Source organism: Galeopterus variegatus, unplaced genomic scaffold (assembly GCF_000696425.1).
Source record: "Galeopterus variegatus unplaced genomic scaffold, G_variegatus-3.0.2 Scaffold160, whole genome shotgun sequence".
NCBI classification, from domain to species: Eukaryota; Metazoa; Chordata; class Mammalia; order Dermoptera; family Cynocephalidae; genus Galeopterus; species Galeopterus variegatus.
In genome coordinates this window covers 522856-542302 of record NW_007726271.1, presented here as the reverse complement: position 1 = coordinate 542302, position 19447 = coordinate 522856, and the positions used below count along the sequence as shown (strand labels likewise).

The following is a 19447-nucleotide window of genomic DNA, read 5'->3' as shown; positions in this document are numbered from 1 at the left end:
GTCCTGAACTTGCCCTTGCAAATAAGCATGGCAACTTTCTGTACCATCTCAAATAGCAATTTGGGTTTGTTTAAGGGCAGAGCATATTGTTGCAGTGATACGAATTTGAATTAGGGTCATGTTCATTTGATTCAGTAGTGTACTCACCTGTGAAAACCTTTTAACTACCTTAGCAGCAACATCGACACCAGTTGCTTTTCAATACAGTGACATTTATCTCCACATATAGTAAAAGGATGCTCGTTAATATCAAGGAGTTAGAGGAGGGGATTTAAGTATGTCGGCATACCACTTATTTCCTGTTAATCAAACCTGTGGCCACTGTGAGGCTCACCAACACTTGCATGTGATTGAATTATGACAACACCAGAGAATGCTATAGCCTGCCACTTATTTTTGCCCCCTCTTTTCAACTCAGGTCCAATGAACCCAGAGGAAAAGGTCTAGATTTAAAAAAAAATTCAAGGAAACACAACACTGGCTTTTAAAGCATTTAATAAGAAGTCATAATGAAACAAAAGTGAATTTCTTTATTTTAGAAAGAATAAATTTACATACGGTACATAAGCAAGACAGCTGAAGGTTTCCAAAATAGAAACCTGAAGCATATGGCCCTGAAACACCACATGCTTTGATTACCCTGGGGAAGCACGAGTCTCCTATTTGGGCGAGAAAATCCCATGTTACGGTGAGACCACTGGGCATGTTGTGGAGTGCTTTCAGCCACCAATTAAGGGTTTTTAGTTCAGGGGTCTCTTCTATGCTTTTTTCTTCTGTGTATTCTGTTATGGTGGAGGTCCGAGCAGAACTGGCTTGAAATGATAGCTGTTTAGAACGAAAGCTACAGGATGGATACCTTGGCCCATGGTGGTTGTGGGTTGGGGACAAAATGGGGACAATTAGGAAAAGGGCATCTCATGCTACCTGGTTCTTGGAGGGGCCAATAATCATTAGGGCTTTGGTGTCATGGCCCTCAAAAGCAAGGTTCTCCAGACCACCGGTCCAGGATACATGGTGGTGACTTGGCTTTTACGTAGGTCATCTCCAAGACTCCAGATCAAGGGAAGGGCTTTGACCCAAACTGAGGCCAAACCAGAGAGAGAATCGAAGTGTCATGATGGGAGATGGAAAGCATACCCTTTGAAGGGTCACGAGTGCTGTGTGTGTGTGAGAGAGAATGTAATAAATAGAGCGAGGTGCAGTGGGAGAAGTGGATGGAAGACTGCTGGCAAAGCAAGAGTCTGAACCGGGTAATGACTTTTTCAATCAGTTTCTGCCTGATTCTAGGCCACAGAGCAGGAGTGCTCAACAACTCAGCTTGACCTCACCAATACACACTTTTTATTCTCCAGTTGCTGTAATCAGACACTTTAAAAAGTGATCAACCATGACAAATCCCTGGGTCATTCTTTAATTTGCTGTGGCTAATATATTCATCCTCAATCCAAAATGTGTAACTATCACCTTAAATACAGCTGATAGGCCTTCCTAATGTTGGGACTTAAAAGAAGGGCAGCAGGAAAAATTTATATAGGTGTGCATATAAATCGCCAGTACCCACTGCTGTGACAATAATTACAGCCTCTGTTTTCAAAAGATAGAAGTGGGAAAAGCTGATCTTTTGGTTGGTTTTTGTTGCTTCGGACAAATCAACTAAAATAGTTATCTGGTGTTGTGATCTCCAGTTTGGCAGATGGGAGGACAGAAGTACAGGAAAGTCCCTCATGAAACCAACAGCCACCGCATTGAAGGGGCAGACCAAGGCTGGGAGTGCCCATAGCTAGTGCTCCTCCCCACCCTCCCCTCCCCCCAGTTCATGGTGCTGCAAATACTGGTCAGAGTTTGATATAAAAGCAGCCAAATGGCAGGTCATTTTGGCCTCTGCCTTCTAACTGTGATAAATGTGAGAAGAACTTTAAGTAAAAACGATGTTTTGCTAAAATTATTCTTCTCGAGAAATTGGAGCACTAACTCAAATACCAAAGATCATCGCAACAATAAAGCCATGGAACGTATTTGACATCAGGAAATATGTGACTTTCAGTTTTAACACTGGATGCAGAGGTAAGACCTCCGTAACTTTTCAGAAGGCTAATTTTTCCCAAAGTGTGTGCATGGCAATGATGAATTAGGATCATACAACATTGGCTTCAGTGGTCCAGGCACCATGCCTCGATAGATACTTTGCTAACTATATATTTACAGTAACTTTTAAGAAAGTTGTTGATCCTGTTCCTTATTCTTAAGAACTGAAGAGGTGTCCTGGGAGGGAACTATCTGGTGTCGACATAATGATCACTTCCCTAAGTTCTAAGGAGAGCTTAGGTTTAATAGGTGTTGCATTTGTTTAGCTTGTTTTTCCAAGAGATGGCTAAGGTTGTTCTTACATTAATCACCCATAAAATTGCCAAGAGACAAGAGGTGGGAAGCTGGAAAGGGAGCCTGATTCTACTTAGTAGATGAGAAAATCGATTTACAGAAAATACCTGAGAAATGGAGGAGTAACGTCAGGGAGGCCTTGTCAGGATCAGGCAATGTCTGTCGCTTCTTGTCAGGCCCCAGAAGGGATTAAGTTCATCCGTTCTTCTACTGATCCACTTTTGTAGGCAGAAGCCAGTGCCTTCCAAGTTCATATGGAACCAAAAAGAGCTGCAGATGGGCAGAGGGCTTGGCCCAAGCCACTCTGAAGCAGGAGAGAGCAGGAGTCTCAGTGAATCCCAGGTGCATCCATTTGTGATAAAGGCTAAGCCCCCATTTACCAGATGAAGTGGGAGCAGCCAGTTTGTTTCACAGGTCAGAAAAGTGTAGTAATGTCACCCGGAGTCCTGCAACATGCATAGACAAGGAAGAGCAGATTTCTGTTTCCACAGGAACACCTGAAGGACACAGGCCCATGAGGAAAACAGGCCCTTCCCCGTGCCCTCACAGCACTGTGGCAGCCTTTAGTCTCTTCACAGTGAGCTTTATTTCAGAGTGCTCTTACCACCCAAGCGGGCACAGTCTAAATATTTAATTGTAACAACAAGGAAGTCACCCTGTCCAAGGAGTGCAGTTTTATACGGTGCCACCCTTTCTCCCAGACTTTTGAAATGAGGCTCAGTGCAGGGCAAGGTCATAACTGAAAAGAAATCCTCTACCTCCAGCCTTCCAAATTACCCCATCTCTGTTGGCCCTCCAGAACCCAGTCGTGCTTACAGGCATTCCTAAGCCAGCCCACAATTTCTGCCAGCCCATGACTAGGTCCAAAGTCCATGTGACAGGGGTGAGGAGTGTCCTTACAGAACTTGATTGTGGCTTTTAGCCTGGGTTCAACTGTAGCATATCCCTTACAGACTAATGGTCCCTATGAGACCTTTTTTCCTTCTGCACAGCAGCATCATTTACATGATATCAGCAAAACAGACGTATGACTTAGACTTTTTTTTTTTTTTTTTTTTAAGAAAAACAAGTTGTCGAGACTTGCCCACCCAACAACTTTCCTATGTCTTGGCTTTCATGTCCAGTGGGCTAGTTTCCAAGTGTTTGAGGCTCAGGGTAATCCCAAAAACCTGTGCAGCATCGGCACAAAGGTGGTAGCACAGATGCCGACAGACGTGTAGGTGACAAACTTGTAAGGCACTTCAATCTCCAGTCTCCGCCTGGCCTCCTTGTTCCTGGTGACCACCTTGAACCACGAGTACAATACTTGCAGTGAGAGATTTTGTACAAGCTGACGAACCAAGAGGATCAACACAATTCCCACCGCAAATTTGGTCAGACCCAAAATGAACATGGTGGCGAGCGGTGGGATGTCCTGAATGACAGGGAGAGAATCAGCAGGCTTGGACACCAGCTGGAAGAAGTGGTTGATCCAGCATCCTATGGTCACTCCAGCGCCGGCAGCCACTATGGTGGTGGTGTCTGCTCGGGTTGGGCTGTAGTAATCAGGCACGGGGTAATTATAACATAAGAAGAATGGCACAACTATGACACACACGGGGATGAGGGGGCTGGCCGAGTCCAGGCAGTCGATGAGGGTCCAGGCAGGGTAGGTGAGGACAATGAGGACTGCAGTGATCAGGACGCCACCCAGCACATCCTTTGAGAAGGAGAGAAAAGAACAGTGTGAGCCAATGAGCGCCTCCTGCTAGAAAGGTGTGATTTCGAGTCAAATACGGATGATTTGACACTTAAAATACAATTCTTGCATTGTTTTATTTTACAGTACATGTTCAAAGAAAGTGTAAAGTTGTAAAAATTGGAAATGAAAAAAGGAAAAAATGCACACAATCATGCTATTCGTGTTACATATTTTCTTCCAGTTTTTCTGTATTTGGGGTAAATTGTATATTGGTTTTCTTAATGAATAGCTATCGTCTCATTGTTTCTCCAATCTTATCTTATTATATAAAAACTATAAGCATTTCAATACTGAGATCACAAGTATTGTCTGTCTTCGCAGAGGTGGTGACATCCTTTCATGGCAGGCAGGGGTTGGGGCTGTAGGCTGGGAAATTGGCTTCCTGGAGTAGCCACAGTCCCACGGCAAGCACACCACTGTTACTAGAGGATATGCTTATTGTGGGTGGTTTGAGAAGACATTTTGGATGTGGTGGCACCAAAGCTTCACCATGCCAGTCTGGACACTACCACTCTGTCTTCAGAGACAGGATTTCAGACAGTGTGCATGCAATTTCATTGAACGGCGGGACCATGCTTTACTAATCAATCCCATTCTTTATTTTTATTGTTTATTTTTTTATTTTTGTGACCAGTAAGGGGATCTCAACCCTTGGCTTGGTGTCGCCTGCACCGCGCTCAGCCAGTGAGCGCCCTGGCCATCCCTATATAGGATCTGAACCCGCAGCCTTGGCGCTCCCAGCGCTGCTGCGCTCCCAGCGCCGCACTCTCCCGAATGAGCCACGGGGTCGGCCCTCAATCCCATTCTTTAGAACATTATAGATTGGGGTTTTCTTTCTTTCTTCCCTTTCCCTCTTCCCTTCCTTCCCTGCTTAAAATATCTTTAACTCCTTGATGTCGCACATTTTCTTGTTCCCCTAGACGTTTCATTGTGAAATTGATTAGAAGGTGAAGTCAATGTAATTAATAGATCCACAGTCCCAGCACCTAGAGTTAAGCACTATATATACTTTGGCATGTTTCCTTCCATTCTTTTTTTCTGTGTCCATAATGGAATTCTAAGGCTTGGTCTTTCTTTTTCTAATAACTTCATTTATTATTTATTTCTCTTGCTTAGTGTCTAATAAAATGGCATCTCATTTGGGTAAATGATGGGTGAAAATTAGATCTCAGAAATAATCACTGAGGCCACGGCAGTTTCACAAATTAGTGGGCATCCACCCATTCTTCCAATGACCAGGTATGAGTGCCTGCTGTGTGCCAGACATGGTGCTAGAAGGCCCAGTGTGAACTAAACAAATACAGTGCCCACCTACTTGAAGTTTACAGTCTAGTGGAGAGACAATTATTGTTATTTAAGAGGGAAAGAGGCCAGCCTGTGGATCTTGATGGTTCCTTGGGGCTGGAAAGGAGAGTAAACCTAGGCAGGAGCCGCTTCCTACAGGGCCCACTTCACAAGGGCTGTGTTCTGGAGCAGTGTGAAGCCCCTGAAGTAGCTCTCATTGGATAACATCGTGACCAGATCTTTACTCGTAAGAGACTGTTCTCTTGACCACAGAAAGGAGAATGGATGGGAGGGGAGAGAGTGAATGGGGGAGACTGCCTCCTCCTCAGAGGAAGCCTTGTGCCACCTCACATCCTCCATGTGACACAAAGGGCTTCTCCAGCTCCTGCTTCTGCCACCATTCTTCTCAGTTGTCCTCTTGGGCTCCACAGTCTCCATGGTCTCTCTCCCCATGATTCCTTGTCTTGCATGTATGAATATGCACTGATGTTGCCTTAATTTTGTAAAAAGGAAATATCCTTCACTTAAGCTTCCTAGTGACCAAAGTTCAGCCAAACTCTGATTACATTTTCTACACATGTTGCCTCCAGTTTCCCAACTTGACACACAGCTGCTGTCAAACTCTTAGACTTAGATCATACGTTACTCTCAAAGGCCACTGACGAGATGTTTGTTGGTTGTTGTTTCAGCATCTATGTCTTCCACCCAAGAGCTCCGTATTTCCTCTTGGGGATCCAGAAGGTTCTGGGAAATTCTGAAGTTGAAGCATGTGACCGAGGAAGGCTAATCAGTGTACTGTATCCTCTGGTCACAGTGAAAAGTGCAGGGGTCGGGGAGAGGTCAAGTGACCTAGCCAGTCCAAACAGAATGAATGGTAGGGCTTTTATCCGAAATTCTTGGGAGAGAGAGATGTTCTTGCTTCCTCTGAACACTGTGTCCTGTGGATTTCAAACCTTTACTTGGCAGACCTTTAATATTCAGCTTTTATTAATGTTACCCTGCACTATCCTGATTCTTCTCTGACCTCTAAGAAAACTCTTTCTTGGCATCCTCCTTCAGATCTGTCTTTCAATAACTTAAACATGGGCATTTCCATAGATTGTCTTCAAGCTTTGTGTGTTTTCTCTCTTGAAGAGCTTATGTAGGCCCATCTCTCCATTCTCTCTCAGTATAACTCTCAAACTTATGTCTTTGGGTGTGTCTCTCAAACTCTAGTCCTATATTTTTTAATTGAATGCTAAATATTTCCATCCAGATGTCTTGTCAGTCCCCCAAACCAACTTGTCTAAAATAACAATCACCAACAACCAAAAGAAATACAGGTAAAGGAAATGAGCAGTTTATGGAAAAGGAAATGTAAATGTCTTTTAAATAATGAAAATGTCCCTAAACTTACTCATAATAAGATATGAAAATTAAACTATACTGAGGAGAAATTAAAAGTTATGTTCCCACAAAAATCATGAGACACATGTTTACAGGAGTTCTATTAATAATCACCCCAAACTGGAAACAACCCCAATGTCATTCAGTGGCTGAATGGGTCAAAAAACTGTGGTGCATTCATACCTTGGAATGCTTCTCAGCAATACAAGGCAACAAACTACTGCAACAGCTTAGAGAAATCTCCAAGAAATCATGCTGAACGGAAAAAGCCAAGCCCCAAAACTGTACGGTTCTGTTTATATGACATTCTCTAAAAGATATCTAAAAGAAAGTGATAAATGAATGATCTGTGGTTGCCGAGGCAGTCCGGGGTGAGGGGAGGGTATGCCTGTGAAGGAATGAGTGAAGGAGTTTGGGGGATGACCTGTTATGTACCGTGCTGGTGGTTACTCAAATCTACACACATGTTAAAATTCATAGAACTTTACACCAAAAATAAAGCCAATTTTATTGTTAATTTGAAAAAATAAGAGACAGGTAGTTAGCTCAGTTGGTTAGAGTGCAGTGTTATAACACCAAGGTCAAGGATTCAGATCCCTGAACCGGCCAGCTGCCAAAAAAAAATACATAAATAAAAATAAAAATACATTTCAAACAAAGAAAGATTTAAAAGCTGGTGGGCCCTTTTGTTGCCATGGAATGACATTACTGGGTGCCTGCTGCCCTAGGCTGTGGACACTGGCGAGGTTCCCAACATGCCTGCTCCCTACCTCCACCTTCCCACGCAAACTGTGCTGACTATCTGCTCCTCACCTATCCCTGTTGACAAATAGCTGGAAGTTTAACATTTACAGTTAATGAAACTGTAGGGGGCAGGGGACTCTTGTTCATTAATTGTATAAACACAAAATGGTGCAACCTATATGGGGAGGAACTTGTTGTCAACGGCTTTAAAAATTACACATTTTGGGCCGGCCCGGTGGCGCACTGCTACAGTGCGCCGCTTGGGAGCGCGGCGGTGCTCCCACCGAGGGTTCGGATCCCACATACAGACCAGTTCCCGCTCACTGGCTGAGCGAGGTGTGGGTGTGACACCAAGGGTTGCGATCCCGTTGCCGGTCCCGGTCCGGTACGGGCGCGACACTGAGGGTTGCGATCCGTTGCCGGACACGAAAAAAGACAAAAAGGAAAAAAAAAAATTACACATTTATTTACCTTCTGACCCAGCAATCTCACTCTGAGACTTGACCCTACAAATATGTGTCCATGTCTAAAATGAGGTATTTACAAGTTATCCATTGTAGTACTGTTTGTACTAGCAAAATCCTGAAAATAACCTTGAATCCATCTGTAGAAACCCAGGTACATTTAACTATGCAAGGTGTAGTCACACAATGGAATACCACGCAGCTGTAAAAAGAATGAAGAGCTCTGATATGGAATTTTAAAAATCAAGATGCAGAAAAGTGTGTATCATATGTTACCATTTACATTTTTTAAAAAGTTGGGAGAATACAGATATGTTTTTACTTGAATACACAAAGAAGGGCATTTGGATGGCTGGAGAACACAGACAGAAAGGAGACTTTTCACAAGATACCCTGTGTACCTTTAGAATTTTGTACCATGTGAATGTACTGCCTCCTTTATAAAAAAGTAAAATAAAATTCAGTTTTTCCTCTTCTAAACAGAATCTACCTTTCAACTCCCATATGAGTGTGGGTCTCAGGAGCCCAGCTCTGTCCTTTGCATGGGATGGTCTGATAAAACATCTCCTGCTGAGGACTGATGGCATTCTCTTTGGGTGTTTTCAAAGAAACACAAATTTTGAGGGGAGGAGGAGAGCCGGGCACAATGAGCTGGACGTGGCCAATGTGAGGACACAATCCTGTCCTCACTCCGCTGGAGACAAGATTTTGCCACTCAGATTGTCTCCCGGGCAGCTGCACTGCACTCAGGTCTGAGCCCTAAGGAAATCAGGGAGGATGAAAGAGTCATTTTGCTTAAATCTATGAAACACAGCACTAACGAATGCTGCTTTGAGACCCCTCTTGTAGTCACTTTCAAAGGGAAAATCCCATTCTTCTTTGTACCTGTCAGTCAGGTGGCCCAGGTGGGTATTTGGGTGGCTCTGGGTATTATGGAACCACCTGGCAGAACAAAGGCAGAACATCTTTCATTCAATGTCCTTGGATCAGGGACAGTCACGGGCACAGAACTGCTCGTCTGGTGGGGCTGCCAAAGAGATGGTGGTGATGCCTGGCAGGGGCTGCAGTACACAGAGCAACAGCAGCACCTCCTAGATCACCTGGCAGGTCAGCTATTGGTCAGGTATCTGGTCACTGCTGGGCCTGGAGGACAGTGGGCCAGACCAAGGTGCACAAGGTCACAGCAAAACTGTCCTGACACCATGGTGTCAGAGCAATCACAGTGTTGGTGGCTCAGACTGCTTCATGAGCACATTGCGAGATTCACTTTAAAAACCCCAGAAATATTTCATGTGGGAATTTCTGTCCGGGGTGGTGGTAAAGCAGAGTTTTACAGAGGGCTAGAGGTTCAGAAAAATTCATTAGAGGGCCGGCCCGGTGGCGCACTGGAGAGTGCGCCGCTTGGGAGCGCAGCGGCGCTCCCGCTGAGGGTTCGGATCCCATGTGGAGACTGGTTCCCGCTCACTGGCTGAGCGCGGTGCGGGCGCAACACTGAGGGTTGCGATCCTGTTCCCGGTCCCCAGTACAGGCGCAACACCGAGGGTTGCGATCCCATTACCGGTCAGTAAAAAAGACAAAAAGGAAAAAAAAAAAAAAAAAGAAAAATTCATTAGACATACTTCTGGTGACAGCACCCCAGACTCCCTGGTCACAAGCTCAGAGTCCCCATGGGGATATCTGATTGCTCCTTCCTCTCGCCCCTGCAGCCACCAGCCACTGTGTTCCCTAGACTCCTCCCTCCATCTGCCATCACCTCTGAATGCCCACTTTACCACCAGAGTCCAGATCTTCATTTCAACCAATGCCTGTCATTCTCCTGTCCCAAAGCATTCACTGACCACTTTCCCAATAGCTGTTTCAAAAGCAAGTGCTCTCACATTCTAGCGTGCACTGAAATCACCTAAAAGGGGAGGGTTAAAATGCAGACTCAGGTCACTGCTCTCAGATTCTGATCCACAGTGTGGCCAGGAGTCTGAGTTTTAACACCCAAAGGAATTCTGATGCACCAAGTCTAAATAGGAAACTCTTGAGAAACACTAGCCTAGAGGTTGATAATCACATTCCTCCATGACATGGGTTTGATTAACCTATCATTCTAGGATTTTCTCTCACTACTTTCCCATCTGAACTTTCCACTCTACTCAAATTGATCTAGTTGCTTTTCCCAAACATGCCTAATACAATTCTGTCATCATAATTTTCATTCTTTTTACGTACGGTGCACTTTAACCATCTCTGCCTATCAAGATCTTATCAGTGCCTCTAAGGCTTAGCTAAAAAGCTTCTTCCTTTCCAAAATATATTCACCAATCACCACAGTTGGAAACAGCCTCTCTCCCTCTCCCTGAACTGAATGTGAAGGCTCTTGCTTAATGTCACGCAGGAAGCCTGTCCCTTACACTGCCTTTTGCTGCAACTGTGTGTTTACGTGCTTTTCCTCTGAGCTGGCTATGGGTCTGATCAGCAAGGTGGGGCCTCTTACATCTTTGCGTTATTCCTCAAAACTCCTAGCATAACACTGTAATCAGTTACAGTGATTGGGAGAACATAATGCCTTCCTCTCATCCTGAATATCTAAAATATTTAGTACCCATTGCTTCAATATATAAATAAAAATCTGCCCTACTTCCTTCTCGCTTCCTTTGTAACTATGGTTACCAAATTCCCAGACATCTGGTTGGAATATTCTTTATAAATAAATTCTGTTCGTCTTCGGTGCATTAGGAGACTAGACTATTTTGGTCCACGGCCCCAGCACTTGAGGTTAAGGTAATTTTAGTCAATGTGGCTGCTGGTGTAGATTTTCCTTCTAACCACACAGTTGGATTTTCAGCCATAAAAAGTGATATTGTAATAAAGATATTTAAGTATTTTTGTAAGGAAAATACTTGAACCATAGCTAATGAGCTTTCTATTTTGCAGCTCTAAATTTCTTATAATAAAGACATTCTAAACAGCTTCTAAAAATAAGAACTGTAAATGTATGAAAATTTGAGGACTTTTTACATTAGTTTTTTTAAGCTACTAAGTTCCCAGTATCTATAAAAGCTCACAAAACATCTCTAAATGGAATCTGCTCTTTTGATTTTTTGTGCAAATTAAAAATCAGGACGTGATTTCTTTGGAACTGCAATGTGTTTGGCACAGTACATGGGCCAAGAGGGAAAGCAGTTCACAGTTGCACAGAGTGGTGAAGGCAAGCTGTAGGGCAGGTGACAGTGTCATAGAGAACAGAGGCGGAGGTGGAGAGAGACTAGCCGGCCTTGGGATAATTCCTATCTGAACAGGTGGATTTGGGGGTGGGGAGCGGAGAGGGGGAGATGAAAATATATTAAAGATAGGTAAAAGACAGTGGTGCAAAAGGCATGATAAGAAAAAGACACAAGGTAGAATATTATTTACTTTGCAAAAAACATTTAAAATTCCTTTCCATTGAAGGATAGAATTAGGCTACAAGTACATAAAATATACACAATATTCAAACACCTACACCCAGGAATTCTACACCTTGGAGAAAATAATCAGAGAAGATAATAAAGCTGCTCATGAAAGTTAACATATAGGGATGATTTTTGTTGGGTTATTTTGGCTCACACCAATTAAGTCCAAAAAGTAACACATGCTCATTACAGAAAAATCAGAAAACACAACAAGCAAAATAGCAAAAAGAATGGCACATACATCACAATAAGAATTGGGCATATCATATTGCTTACACCAAAAATGAGATAAGTATACATACTACTTTCTTATTTAATGATATAGCAGGAGCATTTTCCATTTGAAAAGGTATGTTTCTGCAACCACATTTTCTTATGGTTTCAGAGTAATCATAAGCAAGATATATTAAGCAGGATACAAACTTTACATAAAAGATGATCCTAATTTTTTATAAATATATACTAGTATGCATGGATAAAATATCAAAGGAAAATAAACAAAAATGTTAAGAGTAGTTTTTTCTTTATTGCTATATGACAGATGACTATTATCTTCCCTATGCTTTGCAGTGTTTTCCATTTTCTACAGTCAATGCCTGTTATTTTTATTATAATCAAAATGTAATCAAGGAGAAAAAAATCAGGATGTTAAAATCAGAATGTTTCTAATACATCAGCACAAAACCCGCGCCATCTTAGAAAAGCCCAAGTGCAAAATGGCACTGTCCACCTCCTCACCTCCCCTCCCCTGTTCTCTCTTACAAGAAGCCTCATGGTTTCAGAGAAAATGAAACTTTTTCGGCATTTCTGCATGCACAGAACTCTCCATCCCCATAACCTAACTCAATCCTCACCCTGGAATTACATCACCCAGCTCCTGGTGCCAACATACCAATCTAAGCTCTACCACCCCCATGCCTGGTGCTGTCCCCCATTTTCAGGGCAGCCCCAGGCTGCCTGCCACCCTGCGCACAGCCCAGCAGATTTCTTTCTTTAATAAAGCTTGAACAGTACCTGGCATTTCGGCTCACTTTCTCTCAGTTTCAAAGTAGACTAAAGTAGAAATAGTTAACTAATGCTTATAATTTTCATATCATGCTAAAAAATTAAATGCCCTCAAGAATCTACATGGTAATCAATATACCATTCCTCTGTGATCTAAGTAACATTTAAAATAAAGGCATATAAGATACATTGCCAGTGCTACCCCACAGATCTCATTGTTTGAAATATAATCAACCTTTAATTCAATTTAGCATCCGAGGTTTAAATGCAGCCTTTTAAATTATTTGGGGGAAAAAAAATCATCACAGGAAACTAACATTTTCCCAAGTTAAAATGCACTCTGGTTTCTCTTCGGATTGTATGAATCTTTTGCCTTTTACCAAAGTTAAAATGCAGAAAGATAAAAATCCCTTTGGTTTTTGTTCTCATTTTCAGTTATAAAACTTAGTATTTTGATAAAAGCTTGAGCTTTATTATATCTCATTACAGGAAACAATGATAGAGACAAAATAATGCTATTTGAGCTATCCCAAGCATCAGAACAAATTGTAGTGAATGCTTATATAAACACATAAAATAGTGTTTTTATTCTTGGCCAAACAGAAACACTCCTCCTTTTGGTAAACATCTCTAGATATTTTAACAACAGTCCCTACCCCTTAGAACTCCCAGTATTTGGAATTCTGACCCTATATCACATTCCCATATGCAGTTTACTGCGACACATTTACATTCTATCTCCAAACATCTTCCCTGAAGAATGCTATTGAGCAGGGCAATACAACACAAGGTTAGCTAGCTAGAAAGAAGGGGAGAGAACAAACCCATTCATTCAATTGTTAGGAAAGAATGCATTCAGATCTTGGAACTATTTATGCTGAGAACTCTATGATTCTGGCATCTTCCCTTCTGCCAGGTCCCCTGCTGAGAATGTGAAGGGCCTTCTCTGCCCTTGGCTGCCTTCACGGAGTGAGCTGAAGCCAGGAGCAGTGTAAAAGCCAAGACCCACTTCTTTGCAGATGCTGTGAATGCTTTGAATGCAAGCAGACACTGACATTAAAACAAACTAAAATAAATCAAAACCCTACTGTTATTCCCGAATGTAACATTTAGTTACAGATCAATGTTTCCTAATTAACACACTCAGAATATTTATTCTTTACTATGCTAGCTCACAATTATTTTGGTTTCTGAGAATAATGCAGATGAGATTCAATAGCAGCCAGATGGCAAGAGGGAAGCAACATTACTCATGAATATGAACACAAATGATTACAGAGAGAAACCTACCAGTTATGTAATTAGCATATGTATAGGGGAGAAAAAGTGAATGAATAAGGTCAAAAATATTACTTTCCTGTTGAAGCATATCAGTGTCCATAGAGGTCAGCCAAAAGCAGGAAGCCCATCACCTTGCCACGTGCTGTGCGTGCAAGCAGTAGACTGTCCTGACATTAATGGAGCTGTGAGTGGGCATTCTGACACTGAAGCCCTTCCTTTCCATGTCACCACTATCCTCTGAGCCACCTCACATGCCCTAGCATTGTTACAAATCTAGGACTAAGGGTTGCTAGGCATGAAAATCTATAGTTATAAAGAAAAGACTTTGAAAAAGACTTTTTGAAAACTCCCTGAAGCTCAGGTGTAACTATACGAGGTAGAAAAAGTATGCCAGCTTTCACCCTCTGTAATTTTAGAATAAATGCCTATTTGGAAAGTAAGCATATTTAAACCTTCAGTAGAAATTACATTGACATTTTTACTAGAAAATGGTTTTCTATAAGTGTATTAAAATATTATACAAAATATGGATATAAGGCAAAACCTCATTTTTATGTCATATGGGGGCAAAGGCTACCCAAAAATTATAGAAGGGAGAGTACTTTGTCCAACTCGCTCTTCACAGTTGATTGAAGGTCACAGACTGAGTGTAGTGACAGGTTAGCCAGTAGATTTTTGTCTCGTTGAGAGGCAAAAGATTTCTGTTCAGTGGAAATGATACTTCCAAAGGTTACAGTTTGTTGCCCTGTAGGACAGTAACACTGTAGGACATATAACCAGTTTTTTATATAACCCACCAGTCTTAATGTAATATTTCATCATTAAATTGCCTATACATATTTACTAGTTCCTTCATTAAATCTTACTGGTGTTTTCATTAATTAATGAGTTGAATAAAATCCTTGACACATATCCATTTTATATTTTAAGATAGTTATAATTTCATCATTTAAAAAATATACTCTTCAAGTCGATAAATATTTCAGTGTTTATCCACATATTTATAAAAAAAGAAAATTATCCCAGATGATTGAATATGCATATTCCATGTATTGCAATTTTAATCTTGTTTCCTTTGGTATATTCTCTTTAGAAAGCACTGGTTTGCTAAAAAAGTAAATAACACAGGTATTATGTTTCTCAATGTGATGATATAACAAGGTATTATTGCATGCTTTTTATAATATCAATATTAACTAGAAAGATATTTGGGTCTGTATATTTCTAAATTTTATTTCACATACAGCATGATTTAGGAAATGATCACTTGTGCATGTTGGCTTCACAGGCTCTAAAAAGTCCAAACAGTAGGTCTTCATAAAACAGACAAAGTTTCCCCACCCATAATTCACATTAATATGAACAGTTCTAACTATAATGAATCACAGGGTTTGGCAGGTCAATAGGATTATGGCACTAGATCAAACAAGCTTCCGGGCAGGTTATAACATCATCTTTGACAACTGCTAAGAAGCTTTCAAGAATGGCAAGTACAGGGAAGGGCAATCTACTAGAAGACACAAAAGACACTGTCAAACATTTAAGCCATTTTTCTCAAATCTGCATGGGCACAGGGGCCTCTGAGCAATGAGAGAACAGAAGAGAGTCACGTTCACTGCAATATAATTGTTAAGCAGGCCCACGCAGGTTGAAATTTAATTCACACTGTCACCATATTTGCTGGGACATGTGAGTAGACTATTTCAGTGCTTTTCAAACTGTATTTTGCATTCAAATCCACTGGGAATCTCATTAAAATGCAGGTTCTCATTCAATAGGTCCAGGTGGGCCCTAAGAGTCTGCATTTCTAGCCAGCTCCTAGGTACTGCTGAGGCCACTGGTCAAGGATCATACTGGTGAAGGGTGGAGAACATCTCACCTCACTAAACCACAGAGGCCAACGTGGGCTTTTCATGTTGAACATGGCATGTCAGAGTTTCCAGTGTGCATTTTTGAAACATGCATAAAAGAATAAAAACTGAATTACATTAGTGCCGTACTTGAAAGTGATACTGTAGTCTTTGCAAGTCCGAAAGTGATATTCTGATGTAGAAATACTTGTGTGCAAAGAAGTGCAACAAGAGAAAGATCTGAAAATTCTTTGTAGACCTGGTGACAAGGGTGTTCACATTTAGAGGAAAAGTAAATCTATTCCAGTGTTTTGTCACTGACCCTGGGGAATGGTGGCTTGTACCCTAAGGCCTGGCTCCCTGTGCTAAAGCAGAGCTCCCTGAGGGAATACTTTGTACCCCTCTACCATATTAAAAACTGGACATTACTAGAAATTTTTTAAATATCAGTCTTCTTTTGCAGACTGTTCTAGTGAAGTCAGATATGGCCATGTTCTCTCTTTGATAAGGCAGTACAATCCCAATTGCAGAGACTGTCACTTCCTTGTCATTAAGGATGTGTCAAGTGAGAAGAAGGTACAGTCACTTAACTTATCATAATGGAGAAGTGAGGTCCAAGATGCAATGAGGTACAAGATTATGGCACTGGGTGACCCTTTGTTTTCACTAATGTGGTGAGAGCTCAGTAGTGTGGTGTGGAAACCAAACTATGCCATAGACGTTGCACATGGAATAATTTTATGCAGGTGTCAGGGCTTTATAAAAATCAAACAAATCACAGCACTTTCAGGAAACCCTGGGTGCATTTAAACTTATGATACATGAAGCATTTACTTCCTTTCCCAAGTGAGCATGTTTTAAGGAACATTCCCACAGACACACATAAACACAGACCTCAGTAATGTTTTGAAATTAAAATTCAGTTCCAGGTCTTTAGCTGATTTTCAGAGCATAGATGCAAGCCAGCTACCTCACTCTTCTATGTCTGTCTGCTGCACCCCAATTAGTGTTCGTCAGATCACCAACAGGACATATTTTGGTAATAAGGCCAGTTCTCAGGCAGTTTTACGGCTGTGATGGATAAACAGTCCATTTGGCCTTTTGTGACTGGCTAGATACTGCTATTACTCTCCACAGGCAATTTGGCCCAGCTCAATTCTCTAAACTCTGTAAGGTGAAGTATCTCATTTTGAAGCAGCACCACAGAGAAGAAGGGTGGATGTTAATTATTTTGAGAACTTGGTTCCCTTTTTCAATCGCATTTGGGAGGTATGGTTGCAATGATGAAGAGGATTTTTGTAAATCAATGTTTTGTGAATTTTAAAATTGATTCCCAAACAATAAAAGGACAAAAGACATAACCTCTTTGAGATCTATGTATTTGTTTGATTGCCAAAATCCATGTTAAGTATTGTTCCTTTTAAAAAACACAGCTCAAGGACAGAGATCATAAGAAATACAAGTACCCAGTGGAAGAAGTAAAGTTATCTTTCATCACAGTAAGGTCTAAAGTCTTCCTTCTCCTCTAGGAAATCCTCGAGTAAATAATAATAGAGCTCAAATAATTATTTATTCAATCATTCAATAGCTATCACGTGCTTTTATTTTTAATTGGTTATTATTTACCAATAAATATACTTGGATAGAGGGAGAATAATACATAGTCTCTGTCCACTAAACAAAAATAGCTCTATTGTTTTGTAATAACAAGTCAGGCTCACCACTAACAATGCATTTCAGAGCCCTCTGTCTCTAACTAAACCCCCACCCCTCCAAGCACACACACGATTTGACAACCAGTGGCCCCATACTGTACAAGCTGTTCTGTAACCTGCTTTTTTTCATTAGCAATATATCACAGTCATCTTTCCACGATAACAGAACTATATTATTTTAAGGGCTGTATAATTTTCCACTCTATGGAAACACCATACCTTATTTAACTAGATCTGATCAATGGACACTTAGTATGTTTTCCTTTTTGCTAGTAAATGCATTTGTGAACATCCTGGAGGTATAACAGAGACTGGTAATTAAAAGCATGCATTTCTAAAGTCAGACTGCTTGGTTTTAAACCTCAGTTCAGTTTTTTACTAACTACATAAACTTGGTTACCTAATCTCTCTGTACCTCATCTGTAAAAATGGGATAATAGTAATACATCCCTTATAGGGCTGCTGTTAACTACCCTGTGAAGTAGTTAACATAGGTAAAGCACTTAGAATGCTGCCTAGCAGATCAAATATTCAGGAATACATCTAAATATGATATGCAAGACCTCTACACAGAAAACTGCAACATTACTGAGATAAATCCACGACCTAGAGGGATACACTGCGCCCACGTATTGGGATACTCAACATTGCAAAAGATGCCAGTTCTCCCAAATTGATTTATAGATTCAATTTAATCTTAATGAAAAGTCCAGCACTGGAGAAAATAACAGGCTGATTCCAAAATTTATATAAAAATACAAAGGGCCAAGAGAAGCAAAGATAATGTGGAAGAACAAAGTTGGAAGACTTTCACTACCTAACATCAATGCATACTTATTGCAAAGCTACAGTAAATAAGAGAGTGATATTGGCATGAAGATAGACAAATAGACTAATGGAAATGCCAGGAGTCTCCCCTCTCTCAAGAACTGGTCACCCAAGAAGCCCCAAAGCCTTATGCCGTTACCTACTGCTCCATGGTTCTGTCTTACACATCACTACACCTGCCACACTCAGCTCAGGAACTTCTAGAAGCACAAAAGCAAGCATCCATGCTTGAATGGTATTTGCTGTTGCTTGACACTTCTGTTACATTTTTCACAAGTTAAAGTTTATTCCTACAGGCAAAACAAAGTAATGTTGGAAAACAAATTAGATGTAAGATCTGGCCTGAGTTCCCATGATGAATACCATATTCAGACTAATGGATGAATCTTGTCAAATCTGACTCAATAAAGTACAAAGAAATAAGCAAGAAAAAAATAGATTTATCAACAGATGACAGATGATATCTATTGCAATCTACTTGATATTTACTGGGCACTAACTACTGTTAGGCTCTCTGCTGGGAACTGTGGAGAGGGGGTATGCAAAGGTGAAGAAAATAAGATTGTTACCCTCAAAGGACTCGCAATCTAATGAGACAAACAGACATGAATATAACCAACCATATGACAGTACAAGCTTGTAGCTGGGCTACTCTCTGCCTTATTATTGGGTCCTACCAGGTAGCTGTGGGTCATGTATCTGACTTCTTCTCATGTTTGCTTATATGCAAATCCTGTTTTGACACTCTACCTGGTTCTCCAGGCCTTGTAGGACAAGAACCTTACTTTGTTCTTGCAGAATTGAGGAATGATTGTTTCTGATTGCAGCTGGGTTTGGAAGTACACAGGTTATCTATCCTTATCCACTTTAGAAACCATGTTACTGGCCTGGCCACATGCCTCCTTTTTTTTTTTCTAATTTTTCTGAATGATTTATGAGACAATAAGAAGAACATACAAGGGGTCTTCAAAAATTTCATGGAAAGACTCATATTATCTTTTAATTGTATTTTTTCCATGAGCTTTTTGAACTACCCTTGTAGGAGGCTTTCTGGTTGAGGCAAAGTGGCCTCACCCCGGATATTAGATTTGACTTTATTGAGTCAGATTCATCCATTAGTCTAAATATGGTACTCATGAGGGGACAATCCAGAACTGCTATCACAAGTTTATTTACACTTAATCAAACAAGTTAATAATACTGGTTTACAAGTAGCTCCAGAAAAAATTCAAGAAAAGGAGCCTTGGAAATACCTTTGTTTTTTAATCACTCAGAGAAGTATACAGCCACAAAATATATCTTTCCATGTTGAGGAGCCTTTTACTCTAAA

General features: G+C 41.1%; 1 protein-coding gene across 1 annotated transcript in view; it reads right to left on the bottom strand.

Annotated features, from left to right (window-relative positions):
* Positions 1-3423: 3423 nt before the first annotated feature.
* SGPP2 (sphingosine-1-phosphate phosphatase 2) overlaps positions 3424-19447 on the bottom strand; it is a 66840-nt gene continuing 50816 nt past the window's right edge. Inside the window, 3 exon segments of the mRNA XM_008593605.1 lie at positions 3424-4078; positions 4421-4429; positions 13532-13573. Coding sequence (XP_008591827.1) covers positions 3530-4078; positions 4421-4429; positions 13532-13573 — 600 coding nt within the window. The 3' untranslated portion in view covers positions 3424-3529.